This window comes from Anser anser (genome assembly GCF_964211835.1).
Source record: "Anser anser genome assembly, chromosome: 1".
NCBI classification, from domain to species: Eukaryota; Metazoa; Chordata; class Aves; order Anseriformes; family Anatidae; genus Anser; species Anser anser.
In genome coordinates this window covers 116,835,238-116,862,841 of record NC_139720.1, presented here as the reverse complement: position 1 = coordinate 116,862,841, position 27,604 = coordinate 116,835,238, and the positions used below count along the sequence as shown (strand labels likewise).

The window sequence follows — 27,604 nt, the reverse complement described above, 5'->3', positions numbered from 1 at the left end:
TGAGCTGCCTTACACATCAGGCACGCACATGGAAAGGGAAGGTGGAATTTGGCACGATGCTGGCTGCAGAAACAGCCAGGGCTTGCAAAGAGAGAAGACTACTGGTGTCTGGTGTGGCCAGCACGAAGCCCTGGTGAGACGATAGCTGCAATTGCCTTGGCTGCATAGCAGGTTTGACATGGGATCAAGAGGAGGAGTACTACAAAATAAAGGAACCTGGACTAATTTACCACAAGAAGGGATTTGGGCAAATTTCTGAATCTATTGGAAGCAGATGTAATACTATTTTCAATCTATTTGAGGTGATTTGTTATTTCTAACAGGATTTTCAAACAGCGAGCGCTTGATGATGGCTACTCTAGGTGATGGTGCTGACCTCTTGTAGAATACGTGCGGCCTGGCTTGTTCAAGTCTGCTGTGTGCAGGCTGGCTGCCAGGTGCTGAGCTCAGGCACCAACTGTGTACTGCGCTTCAGATTAAAATGCCACCTTCACTTTGTGCATAACGGGGTAATCTTTTTGTTTCAGCTCCTTTTACTGCTGAAACAGCGGACAGTAACACTTCTTTCTCTATTTCATTCCTTCTGTGAAATACGCCGTACTCTTATTGCACTAGAAAGGTTGCATATGCCTGTTTGACATTTGAGAACCCAGTGTGCAACCCACACTAAACGCTGTGCATGTGTATGTTTGAACACTATCATAGCTTTCAGAAGAACACTTGAAACAAAGTGTAAGGAAGGCAACTTTGCCCGAGATGCGTGGATTGACTTTAGAAGTTGAAATCAGAGGGTTAATGCTTGATTGCCCGTAGATAGATTGCACGGTAGCTTTCCTTCCTTTTCAACTGCATCATTTCAGAGAGAACTGAAGGAAAAACTACTTTTTTCTTTAGTGCTTCTCCAGCAATGCGTGTGAGCTCTTCTCTCCTGAACTTCTCTGCTAGCTGTAAGAGCGTGTGTATGTGCATAGATCTAGAGCTACCACAGTCTGTCGTGAATCTAAGCGATTCAGTTTGCATGATACCTGCATGGAATGAGGAGAAGCAGAGAAATACATAACTTCACGGAGCCTGAATTTCTCCGTGGTGTTTGGCTGGGAGAGAGCTGGGTCAAGAGTGGGGCAAGGTGGAGTCAGTAGCATGTAGCGTACGTATGTGTGCCTCTGGTTGAAAGCTCAGCGATTGCTCACGTTTGCCAGTATCCAAAATCACTTGTTTCAATGCGGGACTCGTGCTCGTATGTCCCATCAGTTACAAACCATCAATGTTATTGCTTAGATGCACCACTCTCTTAGCTTTCTAACATGGAATTGTTAAGGGGGTTGTGCTCAAACTGGAAATGTTGAGACCCAGGCTGTGTTTTAGTAGTGTTGCAATTACAGCTAAAGCTGTGGTCCAAGAGGAAAGCAGCCCGTTCTGTCTAAAGTGTCCCGTGCCTCTGCTCTTTGCTTCTGCAGGTGGGATTTTGAAAAAAAGCGCGAAGCTCTTCTTCCGTCGGCGACACCATCAGAAGGACCCGGGAATGAGCCAGTCGCACAACGATCTTGTCTACCTGCAGCAGCCCCTGTCGGAGGAAACGCGCAAGAAGGGAGGCACGCTTTCACGTCTTCTTAACAGGAAGCTGCTTTCCAAGAACAAAAGCAAGAGCAAACTGAACGGTGCTTCGGCAGAACCATGTGTATAAGACTGGACACTCTCTGGTGGGGTATTGCACATCAGTTGTTTACAGAGCAGTACTAGAGAATACGAATGCAGCTGATGACTTGCATGACATGATGTTCACTAATGCAGTGGTCAAGGAATAAACAGAAGGCTTGTCTTTTTTGTTTATTCTTCCAGAACGCTTTTCTCTCTGGTTATCAAGTTGTTCCTCCAAATACAAGCAGCACTAATTGCATCGTGACAGCTTTTGGAGGATTGTGTGGGGTGTTGTACAAGATGAGGGAGGACAGGGAATGGTGCAGGTGGAGAGGACCTGCACGTGAGCACCTAGTTTACATTAGTGGGGAGCTGAGAACTGAAAAATCATACCTGCCCTATGGCTGAACCACTATCAAGAGAGAAGATACCACTGTGCTTCCTTGCTGCAGCATGGAGTAGTAGCAACGCAAGTCTCAGCTTGTGTTTCCGGTCAGGCTGAAAGGGAAAAGAGAGACCCAGATCCAGTTTGTATTGTAATTTGGAAACGGGTAAGTTTTCAGAAGCAGAACTAAAATGCTGATTAAGATAGCCTACTGTAATATCTGTAGCCTGCTATAATAACTGCTCAGTCCATGTAGGTGGAGAGATGCCTTTTATACTAGCCATAAATCAATAAATTATGCAAACACTTATACTAGCATATTGTTTAATGTTCTGTGCATAAGTTATACTCTAAAAAACAGAACTTTTTTAAAAGTCTACTTGAGTCTACTTGCAAGCAAAACATTTAAGACTTCTCCTCTGTAGCTTTTCTTCCCTGTGTGAGAAGCTGTGCTGCTAACGCAAAAACCTATCTTAGGGGCTCTAATTCCTTCTACCAAGTACTTGTTAGACAAGGAAATAAACCATCATATCAAATGCAAAGCTAGGAGCAATAAGTGTCGAACAGAGCATATTTAACCCTATATAAACTTCTCATTAGACAGCTTGTTTTACTTGCCAAATACTTACTGAGATCTTAGAAAACACAGTTGTGAAGAGAGCTTTTAAAAAAATAATGATCACAACTCCCTCGGTCTTTCAGTTTCTAGATCTACCAGTGTGGTCACGGGGTGACTGTTCAGTTGGTTTTCTGACTTTTTTCCCTCATTAAACATTGCAGCTGGCTCCTTTAACTCCTGAAAGGAAAAATTGGTGAAAGTAAAGTCATAGTTCTTGTTTCAGCTATTTAAAAGGGTAAAAGGCAGTATTTCACAGGTGCCACCTTTCATGGATACCTGTAGTTTTCCATTGTATACATTCCTACTGAGGACAAAGGACCAAGCCTGTTCGCTTTCTCCAATAAAAACATCCATTCCATCAAAACTGCTGACACAAATGGAAGATAGATTGTGCCTGCTTTGCCGACAGGGTTTCCCCTTCCCGCCCCTTAAAAGACATCCAAGGCTTTGGCAGATATTTCGGCTTTCAACTTAAACCATTCTTCAAAAATAGAAAGTCACTGAAGAACAGAGACGCGTATCAAAACTTCCAATGGACTCTAGATTCCTTGGTAAATACTTTTACAGAGATAAAACTAGATTCTTTTTCTTTTTTTTTTTTTTTACCAACAAAATAGTAGAAGAAATGAATTGTCAAAATCTTTTAACTGAGTCTACTGTTTAAAAAATACCATTTATGTGTAACCTAGTAAAATCACTGTAGTACAGCAGTCCAGACTATCAAATGGCTGTATGTTTAAGCATGCTGCTTATTACGAAAACACTTGAAGGCATTTTAATATTCTGTGTTTTGAATATTTGTTACACATGAGTGTCCTGGAGCTGTAATGTGTTTAAAAATCCCAGTTTAGTAATACGGGTTTGTCCTGCTTGAATGTGCTTGAACACTTTTGTTTGTAGTTAATTTAACACAAAACAGAAGTTAGGATGCGTTCATTCTATAGCAGACCACGATCTGAGCATCCAAAAACCTGAAGTTAAGTTCCCTCAACATGCACTTTTCCCCCCGACTTTGCTAGGAACTCTTTGCATAATGGGGCAGGGTGGGTGATGAAATCCCCTTTATGTTTTAAATGCTCAGTTTTATTTGCTGAAGGAGGAAGACTAATCACCAAATTGGAGAAGACAAAGCGATACAGCTCTGTGGATAGCACCTTGTACACTAAGAGCTGGAGAATTGGGAATGTAGAGGGAGTATCTAACACTACTTGGAGTCTGTTTAAATTACTGAACTGGGATTTTAATTTACAGAAGCTTTATCATTTACTGTAGAATGCGGTGGAAATAACACTGAATACCGTGCAGAATACAGAAGGGTTTGCTTGTATCTTACTTACCCCAAAGAACAGATACAGCCTGAGGCATTTATTTTTTTTGGTTGATCTTTCTGAAGATCTTGGTAATTGCCTAAATGTGTGTCTTAATGGTGGGAACTGCAATGTGTGTGTGTGTGTATATATATATATTATATACTGCAAACTGTGTGAAGATTTGGGCTCACGTATATTGAGAGAGAATTAATTATGAAGATGAGGAAAGCAAGGCATCTGGGGTTAAAAGGGAATCACGGGAATCTTGTTTTTTAATTGGCTTCACTCCTCAGGAAAATAAACATCGTTTGGTTTGATGTTTGACCTCTGCATCTGGCTGGCATGTGTTCCTCACCTCTTCCAAAAAATAATTTTTGTCATCTTGTAAAAACAAGATAAATTTTTCTGCCCATAATTGAACCTTCTTAGTCTGTGTTTGTGATTTGCTTTTGCTTTATGACCTTTAAGCTTTTCATTTTTATGACATGATGACCTGCATCCCTACCTAGCCAAGATTTGCCTTGGCTTTTCTGGGAATTTTGACTGAACAAGCAGTACAAGAATTAAAAATTTCTTTGTAAATTAAAGTGATAAAGCTGCTTAATATCTCATGTGAATACAAGCTAGGTAACTTTGTTAAAGTTCACTTAAAGATCACTTTAAAAGTCTCTTTAAAGAGGAGGGGCTCCTTTATCCCTAAATCACTGTGTTTCACATCCAATTCACCCCAGGAGAAAATGTCAGTCATTTCACTCCTAACTATACACAACATTTCTGAAACTGAGGCTGCAGGAAGGAGAAGGGATGTCATAATGGAAAAAAAAAATATTCATTTAAAAAGCAAAATACCTTTGCCAAATTTGTTCGGCTTAATGGAGAGGTAATAAAACTGTGCAAGCATAAATTCTGGGCTTTATTCTTATGCTTTCTGTTAGATTTTTATTCCCGTGCTGGCTCTTTGTCTGGGGCTCTGTGTCATACAGATCCGTAGTTACTGCCCGGCTCTCGAGAGGGCTCGGTTTCCAGCACTGCTTTTTTCAGACCATGCTGTTTGTTGCCTGCAATACCAGTTCTGAGAATCGGTGAAATTTTAGGGTTGTTTCTGGTACTGCAGCTCCTCGCTAGTCCCAGGTGGTTTTTTTTTTTTTCAAATGAAAACTCTCGGCTATGTATTTCAAGTAATGTTTTGGTGTTCTTGATACATGAAATATCATGGAAAAAGTGGAATTGACTACATAAAATGCTGTTGAATGTGTATGGGGGAAGTGAGCCTTGCTCTTGTTTTAACATCTCTTTTAGCTCTGGTAAATCTTGGTGTTACAAGGGCCAAGAGCTCTCTACAAGGTGGGAGTCATCTGGATTTTTTTGTTTTAGCTTATTGCTTCATTTTAACTGTAGAGCTGAAGCTTGAGATAAGCACTTATGCTCCAGAATGAAGCGTACCAGAGCTCCAAAGGCATTCATTCCCCCTGTGAGCAGGCACAGCTGACGTCCTGCTCCGACCTCCACAGCACCTAGGTGGATTTATTCACATGTTTTAAGTTATCAAATGCGTCGGCGTGTTGCTGAGCTGCAGCCTTGGTGACAAACAGTTCAAGATTAACTACATAACAGGGAGGATTGCTTGAAGTCAAGGGTGAATAATATCATTTCACTCAGGATATCCAAACTGCTACTATGCAAGGTGCTGGCAGGGTGTGAAGTACCTGTGAAGGAGGGATCTGAGGTCTTTCCAATCCTGTAACTTTGTATTTCCCAATAATGTACTATGCTCTGATATTCCAGGGGGAGTAAAACATTTTTTCCTAGCATACAACTGTGATGGTCACTTCTGTGGTGTTTTATTTTTTTTGTTGTTTTTCTGTGTGTGTATGTAAAATTAAGTTGGTGTAATTAAGAAGCCTACGATGTACAGATTTATTACATCACTAAAAAGCGCAAGGATTTTTTAAAGAAATAACTACTGCTGTACATACAATAAACGCCATTTGTCTCTGGGTTGTGTGCTGTCCTACGTACCCAGTCAGCCAACCTTTGTAGGCAGTTTTCTACCCTCCTTCACGAATTTGACCTGTTGTTTAATGCAGACCCTCCACCTGCTTATCCAGGGGCAGACTCCTCCACCTACTGTCTGCCAACACAGTGGTTTTTTTCTGATAATCCAGGCACGCCCGGCCATACAAGTAGCCCTCTCTTGTTCCTTGAGACTTATCTAAAACATGGACAGGGTGGGAATCCAATGGAAGGGGGAATTGTGGAATCACTGTGGTTACTCATTATTTCATCTCTCAGTGTTATTGTATTATCCTGAAACCATTTGTAATTTGGGGGAGATACTGGGAGGCAAAAGGGGTGTTAGTGCATAGATCCTGTATAAAGACACCAGTACTAAAACGAGCACTGCCTGTGAATAAGGTTCTCCTGCAATCTTTTTGCTGAAAAAATTATCTTCTAAATGAATACTTCCACCAAGCCCTACCAGACCAGAGGAAAACAAGACAAAACATTCACATGAAAATAGCTACAGAGGTGTTTTTTTGTCCCTCCCAAAAGTGAGTGTTGCACCTTCTTTTGCAAGGAAATTGTATGTTGCGTTGCTGAGAGTTACTGCCCACATCTATCTGCCTGTTTATTTCAAATACTTGAAGTGCTTAGCTGAAATTCCCTACTGGTCTCCTGATAAAGTTTCCTCATTTTCCTTTCTGCTCTAATCTTGGGTCTTTATTTATTTATTTTTAACTTCTGTGATGCTATGAGGGTATGCTAGCAAAAGTGACAAGAAGCATCCGAGCTAAAAGCAGGTGCCGTACTGGTGCCACATTCTGTCGTTTGGTTCATCGTTCCTGAACAGTGAATGAAAGGGATCTTCATTTTTTTTTGTCTCTACTCCAAGGATTGAGCCAGGTATAACGCACAAGTTCATGGCCTGATGCTAATACTGAAAAAATATACATAGAAAGCGTGTTAGAGCTGCAGGGTCCAGGCATACAAGCATTGTGAACCCACACTGCTTTGGCTAAGAAACATGCAGTTAACTCCTGATCCGACAACCACAGACTGGTTTGGGTTGGAAGGGACCTTAAGGGCCACCTGGTTCCACCCCCTGCCATGGGCAGGGACACCTCCCACCAGACCAGGCTGCCCAAAGCCCCATCCAGCCTGGCCTTGAGCACCTCCAGGGATGGGGCACCCGCAGCTTCTCTGGGCAGCCTGTGCCAGTGCCTCACTGCCCTCACAGAGAAGAAAAGCAGGGCCACTTTTACACAGCACAGACTTATCCCCCTTAAACGAGCACTCCGACGCTCAGACAACCACTTTATTTATTCATTTATTGATCCCGTTCACACAGGCCCCCGACCACAGCGGCAGCCTGGGGATGGGGCTGTGCGGACGACGACACGGCGAGGACTACACCTCCCAGCGTGCCCCGCGCCCGGCTGCGCCGTCTTCCGCCGTCGCGTGGTTTCCGGAGCGGATCGGAACCCGGAGCCCGGATCCGATCCGGCTCGGGCCGTTCCCGGGGCAGGTAACGCCGCCGCCCCGCGCCCCCCCCACCCCGCGCGCGGACACCCCCTCCACTCCCCCACCCCGGTTCCCCTCCCCCTCCCTCATCGCTCCCCCCCCCTCCGCTCCCCGGGGGCGCTCGGGGCCGGGGCCGGGGCGGCGGCGGGGGCGGGCTCCGGGCGCGGCGGCGGCGGCGGCGGCTCCGTCCCCTCCTCCCCGTCCTCCTCCTCCGCCTCCACGCCGCCTGTTCTTTGTTACAGCGGCCGCGCCGCCGCGGCGGAGGGAGGGAGGGGGGCGAGCGCCGCGGGTCCGAGGCAAAACCCGGCGGAGCCGCTCCCGGATCGCGGCTCGGGCCCCAGCGGGAGCCCTCCGCCGGCCCCGCGGGCTCCGTGACGGGCGGCGGCCGTTGCGGCCGTTACGGCCGTTACGGCCGTTGGGGCGCCCGCCCGCTCTGCCCCGCTCTGAGGGCACGGGAGGGCCCCCCGGAGTGCGTTTCCACCTCGGTTGTGGCCACCCGGCGATCCATGCCCCTTTGTGTGGAAATATGTATATATAAATATATATTTTTTTTTTTTTTTAATGTGAAAAATATGTAGAGAGTGACATATTTACGTGAAAAATAAAGGGAGTTCTCACTGGCTTTGGTTGTCCGTGCAAGGCGGTGTAGTTAGGTGCAGCGGGACGGGTGGCCTCGTGGAATACTTTTCTGACAGAAATGCTTCAAAATAAAGGAAAAATAGCCCTGAATAAAAAATCTATAACGTAACAGGAGATGAAAGGTAAAATAAACCCTGTGAAGTGTGTGCGCGGTGCCGCCGCGTGAGGTGGTGTGGCGCCTGGGTTAGCAGCCGGAGCAGGTGACATCATGGCACTGGGCTCAGAAGCCCACGGGGTTTGTGAGGTTTGCCAGGGGTTTTGAAGCCCACAGGTGAGAAGTTGCGCGTCTGCAAAGCAGGATCCTTAAACCCACTTGTGGGGTCATTCCTTCCTTACGCTTTAATAAAGCAGGAAGGAGAAGAAAACCCCTCAGGAGCTCGTAACGGTGCAAAGACTAATAGTGCAAGGCAGTCAGTGCTCTTCCTGCACCTGCACGCAGAGACGCGGCTGTATTTGACACCTAATGCCCGTTCCTGTTTTTTTCAGAGCACAGCAGGTCACTGTGCTGAGCGCAGGAAAGATGGAGGCTGAATCTGAAAGTTTGCTCTGTGGAAAGTGAAAGCGCTTGCTACAAAACTGAAAATTAAGCTAATGCAGATAATAGCTGAAATATAGAGTCTCCTCAGTGAAGTGAGGTACGTGTGAGGGACCTTGGCAGTTTCTCTTCATCACCTTGACCGGTATTTATGCCACTATGATTTCTCCCCCTGCTTTATTGCTATTCTGATCTTAGGGCTGCTAGAGCAAGATTGACCTTGGTGCTCTGGTAACGCTGCATGTCATCAATCTGCTGTTTGGGAAGTGTGACACAGGAAAGCACGCTCACCTTTGAAAAGCAGGTTGCACAGAGGTGCTGCTGATCTTGCTGCACAGTGTCCCCTGTGTATCTGAACCACTGACCGAGAAGAGTACTTGTTAATTCAGCCGCATTTAGGATGAAAGTCTTGTCAGGACACAAACTGTCTAAAAATAACTGGACATACACTTCTTGAAATAGTGCAGAGCATCCACAGAGCATCTTGGTTAGGAAGCAAAACACAACCATTCTTGCCATCAGTCTATGATTCACTTTCTATGGCTTGTTTTGTACTAGTTACCTGTTTCATTGCGTATACTGCTTTCAGGAAGAGAGCTTTGGGGAATTTCCTTGATTTGCTGCTTCTGCCCAGCACCAGACTTCTGTATAAACGTGTAAATGTGTTGTTACGTGTGTTTAATCCCCGGGAGCCATAAACGGCTGGTGCTACGTTGGCAGCAATAGCCCCTTACAAGGCAGCAGGCATTAGGAGGGGCTGTGCTGCTGGCGAGAGGAAGGATTTGGGAGGGCTATGCAGGGAGGCTGGGGTGCCCAGGCTTGTGTGCATCTTTGGACAGGTTTTTGTTGTTGCAGTAGCAAATTCTATGCCTCTTTTCAAACAGGGCTCTGCCAGCCTGGTGTGTCTTTGGTCATGTTTCCTTTCCTCTGTCCTCCTCCTCCTCACAGGTTCAGGCTCTTACTCTTGCTTGTTTTCTTCTTGACCAATGTCCTTGCTGTTTCTGCAGCCTCATTCTCTCTTGGACTTAAGTCAGGTTCTTCGTGTTGCTTTGCCTCTTGCTGGGGCATTGGGAAGATTCCTTATTTGAAGAGGAGAATTTCAAGGTTCGAAAAGGGAAAACTGTCTTCTAGAGCCCACTTGTGTGATCTTAGTCATGCATAATCACAGGCTGCTTGCCAAAAGTAATTCAGATCGTCTAGACATCGAGGAGCAATAAATAGTGCTTATGAGAGTTTTTAATACATACTGGTAAAACTGGTTTATAAAAGTGAATATGGATTATCCTTATTTTACAGGTGAAAGCAAATTGGTGGGTTACCATTTCATGGCAGGTCAGTGACAGAGACGGGATTTGATTTTCCATTTCGTGATGCTTGTTACCAAACTGTACGTTTGCCTTTGGAACAGGTCTGTGATCATATCTGCAGAGTTTAGGTTCTTAAGGTTGTTGTGTTTATTAAATCAGTAATCCAACCCTTCACCGATGATTTTTAATCTACCGTGCAATATGATGTTGCTTGTTCTGAGGTTCCACAAGAGCTTCTAACACAGGGTGCAGAGACACGGAGAAATGGCTGGAGGTTGGCGGGAGGGGAATTGCTTAAGATGACATTGCCTAGAGAGAAGTGCCCGTGAAGCTCCGTTTGGGCTTCTTGCTAGTGACTTCAGCAGCACATGTAACGACACAGCAGTCACTGGGGGATTTTCCTTTTCTGTCCCTGCAGGAGCCAGGAGTGTGTTTGGGTGTGCTCTGGGTCAGTCAGCATCATCACTCCGTAACGGGATGTTTCGCTAATATGGTGAAAGTAAAACTCATTCAGAACTAACTTCGTCTTTTGTGTTTTGGCAGGTTTAAAAAATGGCTGAAGATGGCAGTGATGAGACTATGTTTATTTGTAAGTATTGGAAGGAAGATGATTTACTTCTTGTGATGTGACTTGTCTGTGCAGAACGTTTGAAATTAAAGACTAAAACAGACTCAGTTTTTATTTATGTAAAAGAAGCTCAGACAGCTTATGGGGGAGTAGAGAGAACGCTGCTAATTTTAAGCATACACGTTTTCCTGTTTCCGTTGGCAAACAGATGAAGAGCCCTGTGGATGTGACTTAGCAGACAGCTTCTTTGTGGCTGAAATAAGTGTGGTTGAAGGCTCAGGGCTTGCCAGGGACTCGTCTAAGCCCTGTGCTTATACTGCCAGCTTTGGCAGCCAGGGCTTTGCACGGGGAGCTCTGACCTGTAGCCCCAGCTCAAGGTCTGTCCCCCCAGCAGGAGGATGCGGGCTGGTTAATCTTTGAGGATGAGCCCAGTGTGAGATGTGCTCACTGCCTGACCTGACGGGTCTCGCTGATGCCTTTCACTATGTTTTTGTGCTCCAGTGGCTCAGCCAGCACTTCGCACACTCGCAGCTCAGCTTTGTGGTCTCCTCCTGCCGTGTAACCCAGTGTGCCAGCCTGGGCTCCGTGCCCTGGGGTCTGGGACGATGAGAGCACAGAGCACGAAGAGGGGCTGGTGTGCCACAGGGGTACAGCGGGTAGCAGCCTGTGCTTGGTGGACCTCAGCTGCAGGCTTGCTTCCCATCCTAACCCCTCTGGTTGTCACCCATCTGGACGTGCAAGATCTGATGCTACGGTGGGAAAGGGTTAGAAGATGCAGAGTTCGCTCACACAAGTGTGAGCAGAGGGGACTTGGGCGTTGTGAATCCGATCTGGGAAGAGCAGAACGGAGCCCATGTCTTCGGTGATACGAATCCACAGTCTTTCACTCTTGATGGCTCCACAGCTGTGCATTGACCTTATGGCAGCTAACTCTTCCCTCTACAACATGTTTATTGGGGCTCCTTAAAAAGCAGTGATGATTTGGTGGGAATTTTTGTTGAGTTGCAGATACCAGTGGTGAGATTACGGTGTCTTCCTTTTCATAAAAAGACCCTGGTAGATGCCAAAAAGGATGGGGATGTGATACTGTTCCCTAATTGTAGATTAATGGTGTCACATGGCCTTTTTCATCTTCCAGTGGAGGCAGAAGTCACAAAATTTCTTGAACTTTCTTGTGTTCTTTGTATGTTTTTCCCATGGAACATGGGGACTGCTCAAGTTCAGGAAAAGCGAGTTGCTATAAATGACACTGTGCACTCCCACAGTTAACGCCACTGAATATGTATTTCATAGACATAGGAGAGTTTGGGAAAATTTTTCATAAAACTTTGAGAACTTGCCCTCCCCAGGGTATTTTGGCATTTAGGCAAAATGCTGTTTCGCTTAGTTTTGTACTCCTCCCGCGGCCATAATCTCTTGAAGGCGTCACATACGGCGAGCGGAACCAGCCGTGGGGGTTGTCTGCTCCGAGGCATCCCTCGGATGTTGAGACGTGCCACACCGTGTCAGTCTCATGTTCCCTCCGCTTTGATCGTTCATCCATGAAGCAGCGAGAGACACGTATCTTATTTCCACCTGTAGTTTTGGGCAGTGCTCCTTGAAGCAGTGCAGTGGCTATTTTTGCAGAAGTGAAGGCTGCTTCGGTGTCGTCAAAAGATAAGGGGAAGAACAAACGAAGTGCTTCCTTTCCTTTGGCAGCAAAGCCAGTTTAAGAAGCTGTCATTCCGGCTGTTCCCTCCAGTCCCCATTGGTGGTGACAACCCGTCGCGGGTGATAATCCGGTTCTTTTCAGCAGTCTCCTTTACACATTCCTCTGTGGCTCCTCCACCCTATTTGGTGTTGGAAATTTACATTTAACCCAGATTATATTAGTATATTAAGTGCAGCGTGAGCTACAGGTAGTTGAATTTGCCGCACATAAGAGTGGGATGGTGGGATGGTAAACTGCCACTCCCAGCGTGGCAAACTGGGCTGGGAAATTCCTTCTGCTGAAAAATGAACCGATGGGGAAAAAATGGTTGTTTTGTGACTTAGCTCAGCAGGAGGCACCACAAAGAGCTGTGCGGGAAGCAGTGGCTGGCTTGGGGCTTGCATGATCTGGCCCTGCCATTTGTGAAGTGTATGTGGATTTTCACTGCTAAGCTCTTGTGTTTTTTTGCCAGGAGAAAAAGAAAAACAAACAGCACAACCAACAGGGAGCTGTGTTGTGTATCTTGGGATCCCTTTTCCTCGTCTTAGAAGAGATCCAGTTGTTAGTTCAGTGAGACAAACTGGGAGGGAGAGGTTTCCAGTTAGGAGTACAGTTTATCTTCACCAGAGGGAGCATGCCCTGGAACGAAATTGCTTTTTTCTTGTTCTCATCGCAAACAAAGTGTAGCCACCCTCTGCTTTGCAGCCTTGCTGGGGTTGCCTGACTTGTCCTTGTGAATGGGGAGCGCTAAGAAGATAACCCCTGTGTGATCATCTCCTGTGCTGCGTCAGCAGCTGACCGGGCAGGGCAGTTTGACAGCTGGTTTTCACCGTGAAGCAGTGTATGTGCGTTTGAAATCCTGCTAAGTTGGCTTATTTTACAAAGTTTCAAATCATCCCAGCCTGGAAGTTATTTCTTAGGAGCCATTCAGGTCTGAGTAATTTACACTTAAACTGGAAGTTAATTGAGGTGAGCTGAAAGTGAGCTAAGGAGTAGCCTCGGCGCATTGCTTAGTCAGCCGGCTTGTTTGGGAAGGCACCAGAAGCTGTCTCCGAGCTCTGCTAACTCGCTGCCAGACGCTGCCTCTGCCGTGCCTGAGGAGTGCGAGCGCATCGGGTGCTCGGCGCCTGCTCTGCCTCCGTGCCTTGCGCAGGTTCTGCTACTGGCGCCAGGGGACAGGGTTCGCGTCTCTTATTTCTAAAACGGCTATGCTATTCAAGCTGTTTCTAAAAGCCTGGGTTCTAATGAAGGGAGTAATGCAGTTTTCTCAGGCTGCTAGACATCGTGGCACTTTATCGGAAGAATAATCCCATCTTTAAGCAGAATATTTCCTGTGCATGTAAGGTAATTATTTTCCCCAGAGAGAAGATTTAAACAATTGTGTACTGATAGTACTGATCATAGTGTGTATTACCTCACCTATATAGGTGCCAGCTATCACCTCAGTGTTCTGTTATACGTATTCTTTTAATCAATATAAATAAAACACTGTCTTGATAAGTATTTTGCTTTGTGCTAGATTTTGTATTTGGCTCTTGAAAGAGGCAGCTGTACTACAACAGCATTTTCCATGAACTTTGCTGTCTGCTTCCTTGCAGGGTGCGAGGACTGTGGGCAGTACCATGATTCAGAGTGTCCTGAGCTGGGCCCAGTGGTGACAGTCAAAGACTCCTTTGTGTTGAGCAGGGCCAGGTAAGGAGCGTTTGTGTCACTGCTGGCTAACCACTTACGTTAGTTCTTCAAGTCATATTTGCTTGTTACTGGGTTGTTAACCTTGACAGCTGAGAAGTGAAGTCCCAGTCTATGAAAAGGACACAGCCTTGATAGGGAAGTAGAAAAACTGATGCATAAACTTAAGTGCTCTACTGAATTGAAGCCAAACAATAACTTGCTGCTCATCGGGACTTGGCTTCTTTGCTTAAGTTTCTGGCAAAAAGTGAGATAGCGCCAGATGGGGTGATGTCTTGGTCGAGTACCTGCAGCTCGTTCCTCTCCTCAGATGTACCATACAGGCTTCAGACAAGCACAGAAGGGTTTCCCAGGGCTGTGAATGGTTGTATCCTCCTGCTTGGTATAACCTCTGTAATTCCTCCACTGAGAAGCAAAACAAGTTGTTCTCATTATTGTGAGCCTGTATGAATGATTATGGGTAATACTCCTGTCAGTAAGCCTACGACAGCGCAGCAGAAACAGTCATGCTTGCCAAAAGAAACAAATAGGCTAAACCTAGTAGGAGAAAACAACAGCGAGTAGTGTATTTTTTACAGAGAAAAGAAATCTGGCGTTATAAGCAAAATTCACATTAATGTGTAGAATGTGGGACTTTTGCTAAGGAGGAGAAACAACTATCATGACGATGCAGCACAGATCCCAAAAAGGGAAGTGAGTTCAATGGGCTTCATGAGCTTTATCACAGAATCACAGAATCGTCTAGGTTGGAAGAGACCTCCAAGATCACCTAGTCCAACCTCTGACCTAACACTAACAAGTCCTACACTAAACCATATCACTAAGGGCTACATCTAAACGTCTTTTAAAGACCTCCAGGGATGGTGACTCAACCACCTCCCTGGGCAGCCCATTCCAATGCCTAACAACCCTTTCAGTAAAGAAGTTCTTCTAATATCCAACCTAAACCTCCCCTGGCGCAACTCTAGCCCATTCCCCCTCGTCCTGTCACCAGGCACATGGGAGAACAGACCAACCCCCACCTCTCTACAGCCTCCTTTAAGGTACCTGTGGAGTGCGATAAGGTTGCCCCTGAGCCTCCTCTTCTCCAGGCTGAACAACCCCAGCTCCCTCAGCCGCTCCTCGTAAGACTTGTTCTCCAGACCCCTCACCAGCTTCGTTGCCCTTCTCTGGACTCTCTTGAGCACGTCCATGTCCTTGTAGTGAGGGGCCCAAAACTGAACACAGTACTCAAGGTGCGGCCTCACCAGAGCCGAGTACAGGGGGACAATCACCTCCCTAGCCCTGCTGGCCACACTGCTTCTTATACAAGCCAGGATGCTGTTGGCCTTCTTGGCCACCTGGGCACACTGCTGGCTCATATTCAGCTGACTATCAACCAGTACTCCCAGGTCCTTCTCTGCCAGGCAGCTTTGCAACCACTCATCTCCCAGCCTGTAGCTCTGCTTGGGGTTGTTACGCCCCAGGTGCAGGACCCAGCACTTGGCCTTGTTGAACTTCATGCAGTTGACCTCAGCCCATCGCTCCAGCCTATCCAGATCCTCCTGCAGAGCCTTCCTACCCTCGAGCAGATCGACACACGCACCTAACTTGGTGTCATCTGCAAACTTACTGAGGGTGCACTCGATCCCCTCATCCAGGTCATCGATAAAGATATTAAAGAGGACCGGCCCCAGCACTGAGCCCTGGGGGACTCCAGTAGTGACCGGCCTCCAATTGGATTTGGCTCCGTTCACCACAACTCTTTGGGCCCGGCCATCCAGCCAGTTTTTAACCCAACAAAGCGTACGCCAGTCCAAGCCCCGAGCAGCCAGTTTCTTGAGGAGAATGTTGTGGGAAATGGTGTCAAAAGCCTTACTGAAGTCAAGGTAGATCACATCCACAGCCTTCCCCTCATCCACCAAGCGCGTCACTTGGTCATAGAAGGAGATCAGGTTCGTCAAGCAGGACCTACCTTTCATAAACCCATGCTGACTGGGCCTGATCGCCTGCTTGCCCTGCAAGTGCCACGTGATGACCCTCAAGATAATCTGCTCCATGAACTTCCCTGGCACTGAGGTCAAGCTAACAGGCCTATAGTTCCCCGGGTCTACCCTCCGGCCCTTCTTGTAGATGGGCGTCACGTTTGCTAGCCGCCAGTCGACTGGGACCTCCCCTGATAGCCAGGACTGCCGATAAATGATGGAGAGCGGCTTGGCCAGCTCTTCCGCCAGTTCGCTCAGTACTCTCGGGTGGATCCCATCCGGCCCCATTGACTTGCGTACATCCAAGTGTTGTAGCAGGTCGCCAACCATTTCCTCATGGATAGCGAGGGCCACATCCTGCTCCCCATCCCCTTCCACCAGCTCAGGTACTTTATGAAGCTTCTGTATTTCTTGGAAAGTCACAGACAGAAACCATGGGCATGTGGGCAGCAAGTCTGACATGTTCTGGCTATGCAAGCCATACTGTGTCTTCCCAGGATCATTTTGTAACAAACATCTGATGTGCTGGATCAGCTGCACGTGTGCCATGACCCCTCTCCGCATGGGCAGGATGCTCTTTGTGTCCCAGGGTGTACGTTTGCTGGATGTGTGCATGAGCAGTAGTCATTTCTCCGAGCCTTCAGGAAGTCCAGCAGTCCAGTGTAAGTTCCTGATAGACGTCAGCTTCCTGTGGCTGAAAATCCTCAAAAAACGAACTTAGGCAACCAGTGTTCATGGGGGCTACTGTTGTAACATCCCTGACAGTAGAGTTGCTTTGGACGTGAGGGTAATTTTGAAATGCCTGTAGGAATGGTATCGCAGGAATGGTGTCAAGCTGTGGCAGGAGAGGTTTAGGCTAGACATCAGGAAGAGGTTCTTCACTGAGAGGGTTGTCACGCACTGGAACAGGCTCCCCAGGGAAGCAGTCCCTGCACCAAGCCTGTTGGAGTTTAAGAAGAGTTTGGACTGCGCACTTAGTCACACGGTCTGAACTTTTGGGTTGACCTGTGTGGTGCCAGGAGTTGAACTTGATGATCCTTATGGGTCCCTTCCAACTCGGGCGATTCTGTGATTCTATGAAACTGGTGATGGAGGTGCTTTTCTAAAAACTGGTCACAAACTAGGCGGTGCAGTAACTCCAACCTATACTAAACAGATTCAGTGACAAGTTAAACTACGATTTTGTACCTTTAATGGTTGGGCTTTTTGTTGTTGTTGCCTTGTGATTTAATACTCTTGTTTCTTTGTATGGTGGAGGATTGCAGTAGTGTCCAGATCTTCCAATTGTGAACGCTTGTGATTATGGCGTGTGCGCTGGTTTTCAGCCTTTTTGAACATACAGGTGCATAGGTGTTCCCTAGTGGAAGCGTTGGCTGCTGGATTTAAAAGCAGAATTTAAAAATGACCATGTTACAAAAAAATGTATTTATTTTCTTGAAGAGTTTACAGCCGAAAACCGGTAGGATAAGAAAGGGAAACAAGAAATGTAATTGAAACAAGATGTAATTTATTTTACATCTGGGGAACAGTATCTGAGAGAGTGATTTGTCTGAGGTTGAGGGCAAGTCTAACCACAAACTGGATATGAATCTCTTAACACCCTGTCTAGTTGCATAACCACATGATGGTTGTTTTCCTCTGTCCCGCTGAAAAGATAAAATAAATGCTATATGGTTAGAAAAATAGCATTAAGAAACGTCTCCTGAACTTTACCGACTGTAACATTGCATGTTCTGTTACTAAAACTGAAAGCAGTTTTTTTCAGTTCATTTGCTTATCACTAAGATTGTAATCGTTCTGTATTTCTCTTCATCTAGATAGGAAAGCAGATCAGCCAGTGTCAACTTCTAGTCAGTAGCCTGTCTGATTATATTTAGGTTTTCATTTGCTAGCACAGAGCTGAAAAATCAAGGCTATATTTGGTGTTTGACCATAACATCCCAGCTTGGATACAATAACACGGTCAGAGATCGTGTTGAAAGCCTTGCTAAAGTCAAGGGAAATGACGTCCAGTGCTCTTCCTTCATCCATGAACCAGGTCATTTTATCCTGGATGACAAATGGTTTGTCAGGTGTGGATTTCACTTAACCAGTGCACGCTCGTCATGTGCCCATGAATACCTCCCAAAGTGTCTTGCTCCATGATTTTCCTAGGGACTGAAGCGAGGCTGATTGACCTGTAGTTCCTTTTTCTCTTTTTTGAAGAAGAGTGCAACGTTTGTCTTTCTCTAATCACCAGGGACCTCCCCTGATGCCGAGGGTCTTTCTTTCAAAGATGACACAGAGCAGCTTCACTGTGGTACTGGACCACTCCCTTGCACCCTCAGGTGCACCCTGTTGGGTCTCTGGACTTATATTGCTTGAGCACTCTCAAGTAATTGCTGATTTGGCCCTCCTCCACTGCTGGTAGTTTTTCTCCTCTGTTTATAAATCCTCGTGGAAATCAGGGTATTTTGATAGAAAACTATCTTCTATCCCCAGAGACTGGAGAAATAGATGCTGACATCTTCCTTCGATGGGTTCCTGCAGTTTTATCCCATGTATAACTCAATTCTCTCTTCAATCTTAGATCATCTCTGCCTTCTAATTTGGAGATAAGACAATTGGAAGATGGGACTGAAGGAGTATTTGCTTTGACACAGCTAGTGAAACGTACGCAGTTTGGCCCATTTGAATCCAAGAGAGTTGCCAAGCTTGAAAAAGAATCAGTTTTTCCACTGAAGGTAAGATACGGCATGTGTAAAGCAATTAAAGAGAGTCTGTTTTACCCATGATGATTTTATGCTATCCACTACTACGGAAAAAAAATGGTGGTGGTAATTTGGTACATCTTTTAGGCGTGCCCTATACCAGTCTACCTAAACGAGCATTCTGTGGACAAGATGCAGAAGAACTGATCTAGAGGCTTCTTCTGCGTGTTTGGAGTTAATGTTCTTATAGGAGATAGAGCCAGAATACTGTCAGCAAAACTGCTTGTCTGTCACCTAAATGTGATGATATAGGAAGTGTCATGCCAATGGCAGTTCATTTCTTTTTTTTTTAATAACTCTCTTCAATTTGATTTTGTTTGCTTAGTCATGGCATGTGCGTTATTCTTATGGAACATGCAGAATAAATGCATTTTCGTCTGTCTTGCATTTGCGTTATTTATCTCTTGAAAAGGTTTGGTGGGAGAAATGCCACAGTAAAAATGTAATTCAGTAATGCATGACTCAGAAGCAAAGATTTAGAGACGGGACGTGGGCTGATGGGTGTTTCCCAGTGTGCTGTTTGGATTCCACACTGTTTACCTATATACAGTCATTCAAATTTTTTGGAAAACTAGTGGCTATAGCAAGACTTCTGGGGATAGAAGTTCTCTTTGTTCCCATGCTGCCCCTGGTAGTCTGTCTCAGACTTACTCATCTGAAGATGAGACTGATACATGATACATGCCTAATGCATGCACGTGTTGAGGCTTGCTTCATCTCTGATGTACGCTGAATATAAAGCCATTACAAAGCACAAAGTATAAATTCTTAACTTTGCATTATTAGTTATGGTTTTATTGCATGTATAATTTGCTTGGTAGGTGTTCCAGAAGGATGGACCCCTGGTTTACTTTGACACCTCAAATGAAGATGATTGCAACTGGATGATGATGGTGCGGCCAGCCACTGAGCACGAACATCAAAATTTAACTGCCTTCCAGCACGATAATGATATTTACTTCACCACGTCCCGGGACATCCCACCAGGAACTGAGCTGCGAGTGTGGTATGCAGCTTTTTACGCCAAAAAAATGGAAAAGCCAGTGCTGAAGCAGGTCTCTAGTATTGCCAATGGTATGTGTGGGGGCCTTTTTTCCTTCCTAAGGGCCCAGTCCTGATAGGGACTGATAGTTGTAGTTGACAGTGCTGTTTATTGAATAGGCCTTGACCTTGAATATGTTAGCCTTTAGAGTCAGGCTAACCTGCGTATGTGGTTGCCTTACACGAAGAAAGCATGGGTTCTTCACCATGGTATATCTGAGTTTTTGAAAACAGATGACCTAGTTGATGATTTGGCCTCTTCAGGCTCAACAACCTGGATAAACAGTTCTTAACTAAGTAACTGGTAGTTGCATCAGAAGCACTTCAGGATACAAGAGTAAAGGGGCTCAGGTGTCAGTGTATGTCCAAACATATGCAGATTTGTTGAAGAAGCCTTTTTTTTTTTTTTTTTTTAACAATTGTAGTGAAAATGTTTTGGTTTTGCTCAGAACTGTTGCACAGTTAAAACTAATTTTACCTTATGCAGTCTCACGTGAAAGCTACTAGAAAGAAGTAAGTTCAGATGTGAGGTGCCATTCCACATGATTGTGCACTGGCAAAGAAAAGCAGCAGATTTATTACAGTCCGAATTAGAACTGCCAGAAGCCTTTTATTCCTCTGCCCCCTCGGTTTTCTTCTACTTTTGCATTTCTACAGCTAAAGGGCATGATCCTTTAGCATTGCAAGGGCAATTTCTTTACGTTGTTGAGCTGGGAGTACTCCTTATACACTGTTATCGCTATGCTGAGTATAATTTGGGGTGACAAATGTCTTGGGGAGAGGCCAATGCCAATAGCTTGCTTTATGGCTGATCTTGGTGGTGAGCACAGTCTTGAATGCTCAATCAGTCCTGTTAACATGTTTGTAAATTCTAAGATGTTTTCAGTTGGTATTAATTGAGTGGTTTCATCTTTTTCCTATTTAGTTTAACCCATTCATGTATTTTCAACCCATTCTCATGTATACAGTCTGTGCAAATGGGTATTTAAAAATATTTAGGTAAAAAGCTTAGGTATGTCCTGCTTTCTGTCTTCAGCACTTTCACTATATACTCCATAACATCAAAGGCATTTATGCAAATCCAGGCATAAAAATGTCCTGGTTAGGATTTTACATGAGAATGTGTTTTGCAGGCCTGCTGTTAGGCAAAACTTTGTGACTATGCGTGCTGCTGTCAGTAAAGAGGAGGAGAATCAAAGGGTCTGGAAAGTAAAGAAAAGGAACTGTTTTTCCTCTCCACAGATATGTGCTTGGTAGTGATGGAATATGATAAAGAGGGGAACAAAGTCTCTTCAAAGCCTTCGACTGCTGTCTTCCCCCATAAAAAAACGAAAAAATCCAGCATACCAGTAGCTGATCCAGCAGGTATGCAAAGTTATGTTATTTTTGAGAGAAAGAGGGTAGATATAGATCTAAAGAGGGTAGATACAGATCTACAGAGCTGCTGGGTGTACCATTTCTCTGCAGATACCGTGGTTATGTAACATTCAGCAAATACTAACATAGAGGGTTTGAAAGTCTAGATTTTTCTTTTTATTTTCATGGGCACTTTGCTTAAAACACATAGGCAGGTTCAAAAAAGGCCAGAAGGGACAAAAAGACCTTTAGGCAGATGATTTTCATGAAAACCGTAACTGCTTCTGACTTTGGAGGTGGTTAAGGTTTGGTGGGGGCAATTCTAAAGAAAATCTGCAGACTTTCTTTGCAAACTGTAATAGTTCAAATGGTCAGGTGCTAGAAGAAAACATGAGAATGTGAGTGTAAGAACAGTGCTGTTTGGAAACGACAAGAATGCTGCCCATCCCTAAATTACAGTGATACCAGAAGTCTAGAAGAATTCAGACTGTATTTGCTGACAGAAACTCAGATTTAGGTAAATTTATGAGCAATACAGATACTATTGGCAAAGAACACAAGGTCAGGAAACAACTAGTGGTGTCACAGAAGCTTAGTCCCCAAGATTGATTATGAAGCAATTCCTCTGTAATCTCTGATAAGAGAACAATGCAATTAAGAAGCTGTCTAACACGAGTTGCCTCGCCTTGCCTTGAAGTAAACTCGGAGTACATAGTTTGGAGATCAGGATCAAAAGAAAGTATTCTGGGTCTCTTCTTTGAGAAGGTTGGTTTGCGAAGTTTTGCTTACTAGTGTTAAAAGTAGTCAGGAGAAGAGGAAGAGATTGTTGCAGGTGTGTACTTCGTCAGAAGAGGTTCAAGTTTACCTGGATACTGTCACAGCTGAAAGATGGAGCTGGCTGGGCGGTTGCCTTTCAGTTTAGCATAACTGGTTTCTCCTGAAAAAAAAATGGTGAAGAATTTGAACAGCCCTTTCTACATCCCTAACACTACTGTCTGAAAGTCCAGCTTCAACAGAAACAAACTGTGTACTGTTTACACTTCAGGAGCCTTAAAGTGTTCCCACTGTTGTAGTGTTTTGGTGTTTACAAAACAAAATATGCTTATTTTGATTCTGACTGCTGGCCCCAAGTCCTGCAAAGCTTCTGGCAACTGACAGGTCTTTGCTTAACCCTGGAAGCCTGAAGAAGTGGGAACCTATGCAGGACGTGACTCTCCCTGGCAAACCAGTACACCTAGTACCTAGGGTCTCTAGGTTTGAGGTAGGTAAAAGGAGCAAGGGAAGTGAAAACCAGAGATAATTTTCCAAGACAGATTTCCGTTTTGCAGATGGTGGCTTTTCACTTTTACCAGCCAGCAACATCATGATATGGATCCAATAGCTTAGCTTACATGTTGTTTACCAATTTGACCTTTAAGTTATGCAGAACTTGGGGGTTCAGGTTTGCTGTCTTTGGCCTCCTGGACAAAGCTCTCAAGAAGTTCTTTTCGTAGCCTGTGGAGGAGGAAGTTCTGTTTTTGAATTATCGAGTCATTTTTTATGTATTTATTACAGTGTGGATGAGGTCTGATGTGTGTAGTGCAGAATGTTGAACGTGTTTGTAGCAGGGAACAATCTCTGCCTCGGAGAGTCTTTTATTTTGGTTCAAGAGCCAAGAGTGAGAAGGAGGAAGTATTTTTATCATCCCATTACAGATGGGGTCCTTAGGCAGAAAGATTAACTGACTTGCTTACTGTCATACAGGAAATCTGTGGCAGAAACTGAGGTACAGTTTGAATTTTTTGTACTGGCATTCACTCAATCTAATTACAGTGTCATCCTACTTTCCTGGGCAATTCTTGTGTACTGTGGAATATTCAGCTTTGTGTGTCAAAAATTCTGTGAACCAGTCCAGACTTACCAGATACTTGGCAAATTCAGACAGGTCATCCAAAGAGTGAAGGACAAGGGACTGTGAACAAAGTAACCTTTTTTTCCAATTCCAGATCCATTTTCGTCCTAATATCTTCATGTGTGTTTGTTAGCTGATATGCTAGTTAAAATGCTGATACAGTAGTCTGATAGAACATCCAGTTCATGAAACCACTCAAAACCAGGTTTTTATTGTTCTCACCCTTAACGTCTGTTAATCCAAATACTCTTAGTCTGTGATGCTCTTCAGAGAGAGCAAGGAGGATTTCTCCGCTTCTGTCCTCAACTGACCCAGAAGAGCACCGGTAGCTCCATTGCTAAAAATTGATTTGTATCGTGTCTTTGATCATCGCTGTTCTTTAGAAAGTGATAAAGGGACCCTCGGGTCCTTACAAGAGCACCAATGTTCTTCCGTGCAGCATTTGGATTCTGTTCGGTGTTCTCATCTGTTTTGACTTTTCAAGTATTTATGTCTGGAAGATCCCAAAGTGGTCCCAGAGAATAAATCATACTTAAGTTTCTCGTGAATTGCACGTGTAACAGGCATGTGACTACTTGTTTTGTTTGGTCTGCTGGTGGGAATATAGCTGGGAAGTTCAAAATTAAGCAGTTGCCTCTGTGGGCCACTTACTGCTTAAGTCATACGTTGTGGTATGCAGGGAGTCACTGCAAGAGGAACAAGGCTACGGGGATTTACTACTTATTTTTCACATTTTCAAAGCTTTAAACTATTTCTTCTTGTGATTTAGTGAACGCTTCAGAAGGCAGCGGAGCTGCAGAAGCAGAGTCTAGCCAGTGGACGTGTAAAGTCTGTTCTTCTGCTTTCCAAGAGCCTCAGCTGCTGACAGGTAAGGAGTGTTAGAAATTGATGCCAGAGTACTGAGGAGCGTTAGGAGAGTTCTGTTCTCCCAGAGCACAAGGCTGCAAAGCCATGTCCTCATCCATGATGCACTAAGATAAAGGTTTTATATATTCGTGTAAAAATAGGTCTTATATGTTTGTGTAAAAATTGTTTGCGAAAGGTAAAACAATGATGTTATTGGTGTGGCAGCAGGCAATCTCTAGGCATACAATTGTGATATTGAATCTAGAAGAAATAAAATTATTGTCTAGAAGATGATGTGAGCATTAGGAATATCAAGGACAGGAAACTGCCTGAATGGTCTATAACATCAGCGACGTCAGCTTATACTTAATGATACTGTCTGTCTGGTATTTATAGCACAGATGTAGTAAAGGTAATGAAATATGTGGGTTCCTTTTCTCTGCATTTCATTTCCAGCTGTTTTATTCAGTCTTCTAAAGAATTTAAAATATTTAAGAGCTCTGACCGTTTGAGAAATCATTTTTGAAAAGGGAACTTAGGCTGCTAAGTAACTTGGGTTTTTGGAAAAATGTACACACTGTCAGGGACACAGCCTATTTCCAGTTATATCTAATAAATCTCTTAAAAATTGCAGTCCATGTTAGTAATTGTTTGGTTGTTTAATAGACTGTATGGTTTTAGTTAGGATGGTATTGTGACTGCTTCTGAAATAACTTGAAGTGAGTCTCTGTTAAATGAGGTCGACCTGATTGACAGGCTTCAGCTAGATCTATCCCTTGGGGGATTTCATGGCAGTTTCTTTTCTCTTTGCTCTCTTGTTCTTTCCGTCTATACAGAGCACTTGCTGAGTCACCTGGAACAAGCTAAAGGTGCTCCCCAAGCCAGCCAAAATGAGGCTGTTGCAGAGAAAGCAACAGAGACTCCCCCTGCGGATCCACCAGTGGTTTGTGATGCAGCTAGTGCCAGTACAGACTCAAGGAGGAAGGCCAGACGGGGAAGAAAGCCCAAAACAGCAAAAGCAGAAACACCCCTTGTCGTTGTTGAAGAGAAGGAGCCTGCAGGTAAGACAAAACTTAAGACAATGCTGAGTACATGTTCCCCTCATATGTCTTTAGTTTTCAGAAAGGCCTAAAAAGTAAAGCACAGTCAGGGTGGACGTTTTTCGGCAGATCACTAAAGCAGATGATTTACAAACCGATGTTAATTATCTGCAAGGTCCATGTCTACAGTAAAGGTTGCAGCATCTGTGCTTAGATTACCTGCATTCTCCTTCAACAATTTTAGGAATAGAGAGAACTGCATAGCATCCTGCAAGAAGGAACAGGAGAGAAAGCATCTTCCCCCTCAAGAAGAGATAGTTTCCTCTCTCTGCCTTTCAGTGTATTCCTGGAGGGGGCTTTTTTCAGGGTCTTACGTTCCTTTAAGGGAAGTTCTGGTAGGAATTTGCGAAGCATAGTCAACTGTAGTAGTAGGCTGGAAAGGTAAGAAATTGCACCGTCAGAAGAGATGTTGGGTACAGCCTACCTGTGATTCAGTAGCCCCTTTCTGTCTTGAAAGTACTACCTACTCATTTGCAATCAGTTACTTGTCAAGGATCCTAGTTCAGTGCCACATGTCATTACAAAAGCAAATTCCTGCAATTAAGGTTTTCTTTCAAGCTCTCCACTTTAACACTGCATTTTTATGATGTGTTTGCAGCGGAACGTGTAGCTGACACTGCGACTGAAGTCCCGCCGGATGAGGTAGCCCTGCCTTCAGCTGCAGAAGAGAGGATTATGGAATTGGTTTTAGGAAAGATGCCTAGCACCACAAACAGCATCAGTTCAGTCACAAAGTAAGTGTTCTGGGATGCAGAATTTCCTCTCGGGCTTAATCGAGTCTAAGTAGCGTGTAACAGCTCTGCTCAAACACTGAGCCCACAGATGCTGTTTTTCATTAGTGTAAAACTGCATGGTGCTGCCACTAGAAGAGCCACAAAGCTGGATCGAGCACTGTAGGATGATGCACAGTTGGTGAAATAATTGTGCTAGAAGGTTAGAATATAAACCATGGGAATTTAATTTTCTGTCATCTTAATGGTTTCATTCAGTGTGATACCAAAGCCTCTTCCAGTTGCACAGTGAAATATTACTCTTGTTGAATGTTGGTGATAAAGCAGGCAAAGAGGTTTTGGCATTAAAAAAAAAAAGCTAACCATTATTATTCAGTCTGGTTTGTATCTTAACTCATAAATGACTTCATACTGATTCATGTGCACGATACTTCAGACTTAGAGCATTAGGAAGGGAAAATTTATGTATACCAGAACCTCAGGGAGACTGCTAAATATCATTGACTGATTTAAATTCCTTTATGTCTTTCCGGCTTGATAAACCTGTATTTTTGAAGGATTTTTTTTTTCTTTTTTTTTAGTATAATAGTCCTTGGTGTTTGAAAATTAGCTAGTAATGCTATATACTGAAGTTCTTAGCAGATAGAGAACCATCAAAAATGTATTCCAACTGGTGGTTGTGCTGGGAAATAGAACAGTACTGCTTCTTGGTGCCCAACTGCCTTCCCGTCATACACGCTTTTTGCATGAAAACTGCCCAGATCTCTAAGCCGAAGTACTGCTAATGTTTTTAGAGAATAAGCAGAACAGATCCTTTATGCTGCTCTGAGAGGCCTGAAAAGACGATCTCTGGGGCTGGTGGCTGTTGCTTTTTTTCTTTTTCATCCTGGGTGAAGTTAATTTGGAGCGAGCTGCTTTCTGACATCTGTTGCTACCAGTGGGTGGCCAAGAGGTCACCTTCTCAAGGATGAAGCTCCAGCACTCCCTCTCCTGCCAGAAGCTGAGCATAACACTCTCCTAGCTTTTGCCAGCTCGTGGGACTTTCTTGCAACCTGTGGGATACCTTTCAGTCCCTGCCTTTCTTTCTCTGATCCAGTAGGTTTGCTCATCACCAAAACACCATGTCCCTCAAAAGAAGTTTAATTCTCTCCAGTAGACATGGTATACGGCGGAAGCTGATAAAACAACTCGGGGAGCACAAACGAGTCTATCAGTGCAGTATCTGCAGTAAGATCTTCCAGAACAGCAGCAACCTCAGCAGGCACATCCGTTCTCATGGTGGGTTTGCCTTTTGCCTCGCTTGCGTATTGCTTCTGTCTCTCGTTGGTTCCACCTTTGAGTAAAGCATTTAAACTATTCTTAGATATTGGTATGCATAATCTTAATAGAGTTGCTTTTTTTTTTTAAACTTCCTCTAGAGACCTCTTTAATTTATGCATGAGAAGATAAAAGTTGGGAGTTGAAATTTGAGTATTTACAATCTGAATTTAGGTACATATTATAAGCAGAGACAAGGATGTGATGGCTTTTCCAAAACTGTTCTTCCCTTTACATACACACAGTCCCCCATCTTCACAGGCTCATGGTCCACATTGATGTGTAAATACCAGCGGAGTGCTTTTTGACCTGTGATCTGCAGTTCCAGGGGTGCATGACCTGCTTTTAAGGATTCTGTGAAAAATAACAATTTCAAAAAGGTTGGGGGGAATCAAACAAAATTGTTGTCAGTAGGTAAACTGCACTAGAATGGAAAAGGTCAAAATCCATTATTTGGATCTCCTGAATTACTAAAACTTCTCATCCCTAGCCTGTTTATTTGCAGTTGCTTGTGCATTGGTTTCCTCTGTCTTGCCTAGAGTTGATGATTATCAGTCTCTGACTTTTTTTTTTTTTATCTTGATTGATCCCCTCAGGTGACAAACTATTTAAATGTGAGGAATGCGCAAAGCTGTTCAGCCGTAAGGAGAGCTTGAAGCAGCATGTTTCGTACAAGCACAGCAGGAACGAAGTGAGTGGAAATGAC

General features: G+C 44.5%; 2 protein-coding genes across 15 annotated transcripts in view; both read left to right on the top strand.

Annotated features, from left to right (window-relative positions):
• Positions 1-5,949, top strand: part of C2CD2 (C2 calcium dependent domain containing 2) — a 40,043-nt gene extending 34,094 nt beyond the window's left edge. Inside the window, exon 14 of the mRNA XM_083819310.1 lies at positions 1,458-5,949. Coding sequence (XP_083675436.1) covers positions 1,458-1,684 — 227 coding nt within the window. The 3' untranslated portion in view covers positions 1,685-5,949. The remainder of the gene's footprint in view (positions 1-1,457) is intronic.
• A 148-nt stretch (positions 5,950-6,097) lies between these two features.
• The window catches only part of PRDM15 (PR/SET domain 15), a 40,503-nt gene continuing 18,996 nt past the window's right edge, over positions 6,098-27,604 (top strand). For 2 of the 14 annotated variants that reach the window (XM_083819303.1, XM_083819293.1), the window contains exons 1-11: positions 6,098-7,478; positions 10,499-10,544; positions 13,812-13,905; positions 18,436-18,589; positions 19,438-19,690; positions 20,900-21,022; positions 23,674-23,772; positions 24,587-24,811; positions 25,449-25,584; positions 26,678-26,859; positions 27,495-27,589. In XM_083819303.1, coding sequence (XP_083675429.1) covers positions 10,508-10,544; positions 13,812-13,905; positions 18,436-18,589; positions 19,438-19,690; positions 20,900-21,022; positions 23,674-23,772; positions 24,587-24,811; positions 25,449-25,584; positions 26,678-26,859; positions 27,495-27,589 — 1,398 coding nt within the window. In that variant the 5' untranslated portion in view covers positions 6,098-7,478; positions 10,499-10,507. Of the gene's footprint in view, positions 7,479-8,599; positions 8,749-9,944; positions 9,981-10,498; positions 10,545-13,811; positions 13,906-18,435; positions 18,590-19,437; positions 19,691-20,899; positions 21,023-23,673; positions 23,773-24,586; positions 24,812-25,448; positions 25,585-26,677; positions 26,860-27,494; positions 27,590-27,604 lie in introns of those variants that run through there. The other 12 variants (XM_083819297.1, XM_083819296.1, XM_083819295.1 and 9 more) reach the window with 10 other exon arrangements.